Source organism: Miniopterus natalensis, chromosome 1 (assembly GCF_054644295.1).
Source record: "Miniopterus natalensis isolate mMinNat1 chromosome 1, mMinNat1.hap1, whole genome shotgun sequence".
NCBI lineage: Eukaryota > Metazoa > Chordata > Mammalia > Chiroptera > Miniopteridae > Miniopterus > Miniopterus natalensis.
The window spans coordinates 197,743,185-197,749,306 of record NC_142081.1 but is presented as its reverse complement, the minus strand read 5'-3'; the positions used below and the strand labels follow the sequence as shown (position 1 = coordinate 197,749,306).

Here is a 6,122-nt window from a genome sequence, read left to right as displayed (position 1 = left end):
CGGGGCGCGGAGGCAGGAGCTCGGAGAGCAGGGCGCGGAGAGCGGGGCGCGGGGGCAGGAGCGCGGAGAGCGGGGCGCGGAGAGCGGGGCGCGGGGGCAGGAGCGCGGGCCCCGGGAGCAGCGGGGGACCCAGGCTCCGCCGCAGAGCTCGCCCCGCGCCGGCCGCTCCCGCCCCCGCCCCTCGGTGGTGACTGGCTCTTCGCTTCTCCGGCTCCGAACCAGACGCAGCCGCCGCCTCCTCCCGGCGCGCGGCGGGTCCCCGGAACGGCTCCCCGGCCCGGCTGCTTCCTGTCCTCAGCGCCGGCACCCAAGGGGCACAGCGCGGCCGCCGGCCCGGAGGCGCTCGAGGCGAGAAGGGTCCCCGAGAGCTCCGGGTCCAGGCGCGGCGCACGGTGAGCGTCCCCCGGGGCTCGGGGGTCCCTTAGCCGCGGGAACCCTCGCGCCACCCCCCGGGTGCCCGATGGGGCCGCCTGGGGGGCACAGGGCCGACGTTTGGAGCGCACGCAGCCCACCCCCGCCGCCGAGTCCGACATGCTGCTGCCGGGGCGCAATGGCACCGCGAACCCGGCGAGACTCGGGCCGCAGCAGCCGGTTCCAGGAGGCGCCCCGGGCGGAGCGGAGGGGCCGGCGCCGCTGGGGCCCGCGCAGGTGGTCACCGCGGGCCTCCTGACCGTGCTCGTCATCTGGACCCTGCTGGGCAACTTGCTGGTCTGCGCGGCCATTGTGCGCAGCCGCCACCTGCGCGCCAAGATGACCAACGTTTTCATCGTGTCCCTGGCCGTGTCCGACCTCTGCGTGGCGGTGCTGGTGATGCCCTGGAAGGCCGCCGCCGCGGTGGCCGGCTACTGGCCCTTCGGGGCCTTCTGCGACGTCTGGGTGGCCTTCGACATCATGTGCTCCACCGCCTCCATCCTGAACCTGTGCGTCATCAGCGTGGACCGCTACTGGGCCATCTCCAGGCCCTTCCGCTACCAGCGAGCCATGACCCAGCGCGTGGCCTTGGTCATGGTCGGCGTGGCCTGGGCGCTGTCCATCCTCATCTCCTTCATCCCAGTGCAGCTCCACTGGCACAGGGACGAGGCAGGCTCCCGGGACGCGCTGGACCCGCCGCCCAACCCGGCCAACGGGACGCCCTGGGGGGAAGCGGGGGAGCCCGAGGTGCGGGAGGACAACTGTGACTCCAGCCTGAACCGAACCTACGCCATCTCCTCCTCGCTCATCAGCTTCTACATCCCCGTGGCCATCATGATCGGGACCTACACGCGCATCTACCGCATCGCGCAGGGGCAGATCCGCAGGATCTCCTCCCTGGAGAGCGCGGCGCAGCGCGCGCGGAGGTGCCGCGGCCCCGCGGCCTGCGCGCCCCACGCCGGCCTGCGCGCGTCCATCCAGAGGGAGACCAAGGTCCTCAAGACGCTGTCGGTGATCGTGGGGGTCTTCGTGTGCTGCTGGCTGCCCTTCTTCATCCTGAACTGCGCGGTGCCCTTCTGCCGGGGGCGCCCGGGGGGCCCTCGGGCCGGCTTCCCCTGCGTCAGCGAGACCACCTTCGACGTCTTCGTCTGGCTCGGCTGGGCCAACTCCTCCCTCAACCCCATCATCTACGCCTTCAACACCGACTTCAGGAAGGTGTTCGCCCAGCTGCTGGGGTGCGGCCACCTCTGCTCCAGCACCCAGGTGGAGACCGTGGACATCAGCAACGAGCTCATCTCCTACAACCAGGACGCCCGGGTCTTCCCCAAGGCGAGGGTGGCTGCCTACAGCCACCTGATTCCCAACGCTGTGACCGCGGGGGACGGGGAGGACAGCGAGGAGGAGGGCCCTTTCCATCCCACGTCCCAGATTTCTCAGGAGTCCCCAGATGGTGGCCCGGCTGCCTGGGAGCTGCACTGCGAGGCGGAGATTTCATTAGGCAAAATAACACCTTTCACCCCAAATGGATTCCATTAAACTATGTAGGAAATGCCCTTCGTGGATCTAGAGACCCGCACAGACATGGAGAGGCACGTGGAACACACACACGCGGGCACACGCGCTTCCAGTGTCGCTCGGTCTATCGTCTTTCCTCTGTCTCTGGTAGTAGCCTTTGTGCTTAGAAACCTCACTCGCTTGGTTTGTTGCTGAAAGAATCGGCAGAAGCTACTGGAACAGCCTTGGCCAAACATACCCCAGCCTGGCAGACGTGGACCGATGTGTCCTTTTAGAGGTGGTGTTTGGTCCTTGCAAAAACCAAAAAGGACTTTTCAGAACTTGGTCTGAAAACTATATACTCTCCCCTGCCCTTTGACCGAATGGGTGGTTCAGTGACTGGTGCTCGGGTGGCTTTTTAAATGACAGGTCCGGTGTGCGCGCAGTGCTGCTGGGCCTGCGGCTCTCCTGTACCTTGCGTCCGCGGCCCGTGTTTATGCAGCGTCTGCTCTCAGTGTGTCTTCCCTGCAGCCGAGGAATTCTCCCTGACTTGTCCCGGTGCCTAATAAACATGAATTATGCGTGCGACGGGGTGGTTATCTTGCTTTGCCAGGCTGTTTTCAGGACGGCTCCTGGAGGAAGCGTCGCACCCTTTCCCTTTCAGAGCAGGGAGACTTCCTCCGCCCGGCCTGGGAGCTTCCTTTACAGGCCGCCTGGCCTCAGAGATGCGCTCAGGGCCCAGGGATCTGTTTGTTTGTTTGTTTGTTTCTGTTAATCTTCACCCAAGGATATTTTTTTCCATTGATTTTTAGAGCGAGAGAGAGGGAGGAAGAGAGAGAGAAACACCGATGTGAGAGAGACATCGATTGGCTGCCTCTCGCATGCACCCCAACCCAGCCCGGGGAACACACTTGCAACCCAGGTACGTGCCCTGGACTGGGAATCGAACCTGTGACCCTTCAGTGCGTGGGCCGATGCTCTACCACTGAGCCACACTGGCCAACGGATCTTGAAGAGCTCCCGATGCCTTAGATTTTTTTTTATTAGACACATACATCTTGAGTCCACGCTGAGAGCTAGCTCTGAGGCCAAGGCATCGACCATGAACGTCTCAAGCCTGGGATTCTAATTTTTCTTTTTCTGATTTGGAATCTTTTTAAAAAAATAACAGAACACAAACCAACTCTCTGATTCCTAGACGGTTTCTAGCAGTTCAGTGAGGAGATCATGTGGCATAACACCTAGATCTTTCTCCGCCTAGCTCGTCTTCAGCATTTCAGGGTCACGTGAAATGCTAGGTGAAGGCTTCTGATGAAGAGCATGTTCTGAAGGACTTTGAAATGTGTGCGCTGATATGCTTTAAAAAACAAATCCTACTTTTAAGTAGGAGTTTTTATTTGTAGACAATAAGAAGTGAGGGGATGCATTTTAACTAAACTGTAGGAGCTGGAGATGAAATCGCAGCAAACTTGGACAATCTGTTGATTGAGGGGCTCCACAAAATGCCCAACGAGTTCCAGTCATCTCACGCCTCCTCTGCCGCCTGCAGAGCAAGGGGAGCGTCTTATTCCAGGGCCGTCCCTGCCCAGAGCCGCTCACTCCCCGCCGCTGGCTCCACGTGTGAGCGTTGCTACCTAACAAGAGAAATGCGAGCATGCAGCCCGCAGGGCCGGCGCCTGCTTTGAAGCAGGGTTATCAGGAACCCTTCAATCAGTCGGGCTCCCTTTAGGGGTATTTTATTGTCAGTCTCCTGAGCAGCCGTGGTCTTGCTCACTGAGAAATGTGCAGTGCCCGGCACGTAACGCTTAGATAAGTATTTGTTGAATGAATAACTGACTGTTCCCGGGACGGCGAGACTGAAAGCAAATCCTACTTGGTATGTTCGTTTTCATATATGATTTAGTCTAATCGATGCTGGAATCTGAGGGTTGTGTTCAGTTTTTGACCCCTTGTGAACTGACAGCGAAGTGAGCCATTAGGGAAACACTGGGGCGGAGAAAGGGGCCCTGCTGTGTGTTTCTGGAAGTGGCTGTGTGACCTTGCGGGAGCCGGTGAAGCGCTCTGGGCCCAGGTTCCGGCTGCACTTGTCAGTCGTGCTTCATGGTGCAGATGGAAACGGATGGAGTCTAGGGCGAAACACCAGGCACGGAGTCTGTTTTCTCCACAGGGCGTCTTGGAGATTTTTTTTAAGCATCGTGAAACCCCACGCAGGAGAGAGTTCTGCACTGTTTCCCAATGTCTTTGACCCGGTGGATCCTTGTGAAAAGTGAAATTCCTTATTGCCGGCTCTCAGGAGACCACAGCGTCAGGGAACACAGTTTGAGAAACTCCAGTTGATCTGGAAATCTTGAAAATGCAGCTGTTCTAGACAGGTTGTTAGAAGCCAAACCTTCTGTGGCAAACATTGTTCTAGACCCCAGCTCAAGCAATTCCTGTGACAGGAAATACGGATTATGTGAGGACTTTGGAAACCCCTTCTGCGAAATATCAATCATTTGGATGATTTGCATCTACTATGTGCTGGGTGTTGTCCCAGGAAAGGAAAGAGAGCGAGTTCAGTGATGAAGCTGCTGTTTATCCAGGGCGGTCCAGGAAGGCTGCTTGGAAGAGGCGAGATGACGAGAGACCCAGAGGAAGAAGAAAGGGTTGGAGCAACGCTGACGTCAAGGAGGAAGAGGGCGCCAGGCAGAGGGAACGGCACCTGCTGAGGCCTGGGAATGGGACGGTGCTTGGCACCTGGGAAAAGAGAGGCGGCCCTGTGGCTGGGGGGCTAGGATCCATGCGATCCCGGTGCAATCCCGGTCAGGGCACATGCCCGGGTTGCGGGCTCGATCCCCAGCAGGGGGCGTGCAGGAGGCGGCCCGTCAATGACTGAAATCAATAAAGTAATATTGTTTAAAAACACAAAAAACTATTCTGATGTAACTTCAGACTTACAGAAAAGTTGCAAAATATTACAAAAGAATTCCTAAATGCCCTTGATTCAGGTCTCCCAAACATTAATATTCGATTATGTTACTTGCTGTTCTCTCTCTGAGACACGATGCCCATTTACTCCCGAACACTTCATACTTCAGAGTATTTTTCCTACAAGCAAAGAATGTTCTTACCTAATCTACAGACTGTATTTGGATTTCATGATAAAGTCCTTTAGAGCAAAGTAACCCAAGACCACGTGCTGCACTGAGCTGTTACATCTCTTTGGACCGTCTTGACTCTGAAACAGTGCCTGCCCGTCTTTCGTGACGTTGACTTTTGTGCAGAACACCCAGCCAGGCCCTTGGGGGGATGTCCCTGAGTTTGGGTTTGTCTGGTGTTTCCTCCTGAGGAGATTCTGACGGCCCCCAGGGCAGGGACACCACTCAGCACCCACTGGGGCGCACGCAGCCAGGGAATCCACGGTCAGCGATGGTAACTTCGGTCTCGGGGTTACGGTGGTGTCCCCTAGAGAGTTGCACTGAGTAAGGGTGCTTTGGGGAGATACTGTGAAGCTACGAAAGTACCCTGTTCTTCAGACTTTCTCCCATTGGTTTTAACATCTGTTAATGACCCTTCCCTGAATCAGTTATTATCATGGTGGCCAAATGGTGTTTTTTAAAAATTCCACCGTCTTTTTATTGTTGGTTTTCTGCTGTAAGGAAGGGTGTTTCTTTCTTTTTCTAAACAGCAGAGTAGACTCTTGGATTCCTAATTTTTCCAGTAGGTTGTAATCCTTTGCTCTCCATGTCTGTTACTATGTCTAAACGGTCCCAGACTTGGCCCGTGGGAGGCCTTGTAAGCCAGCTCCTGTGTCCTTTAGAGACGCTCCCATTATTCTCTGAGCATCTGGCTGTTTTTTGGCATAAGACACCCCAGGCTCACCTTGTATATTCCCCGCCTGAGCCCTGGAATCAGCCATTTCTCCGAGGAACAGCGGCTCCTCTCCGCAGAGGGTGGCGTGTAGGACTCTAGACCTGGGCACTGGGGTGCCATTGCTGCTGAGGTGACATCGCTCCTAGGCCCCCTCAGAGGACAGGGCTGGGATCTAGATACATTCATGTGCGCGAATGCACGCGTCCGTAAGCACCCACGTATATTTCTGTGCCTAGCTGGGTACGGATATTAAGCCCCATGGGTTCATTCTGATACTTTATGGACATATTTTAAAATAATTACCCCGGTTCACATCCTGACTCCCTTCATTTCTTAGTTCACGAGATGGGGAAGTTAAAGAAATT

At 56.9% G+C, this 6,122-nt stretch overlaps 1 protein-coding gene across 1 annotated transcript; it reads left to right on the top strand.

The window, feature by feature from the left end:
• Positions 1-531: 531 nt before the first annotated feature.
• Positions 532-1,947, top strand: DRD5 (dopamine receptor D5). The gene has a single exon (XM_087817059.1). It carries the CDS (start codon positions 532-534, stop codon positions 1,945-1,947), a length of 1,416 nt encoding a protein of 471 aa, XP_087673185.1.
• The last annotated feature ends 4,175 nt before the right edge of the window (positions 1,948-6,122 follow it).

Coding starts and splice junctions, on each gene's coding strand:
- DRD5 (XM_087817059.1), top strand. CDS start 532: ATGCTGCTGCCGGGGCGCAATGGCACCGCGAACCCGGCGAGACTCGGG.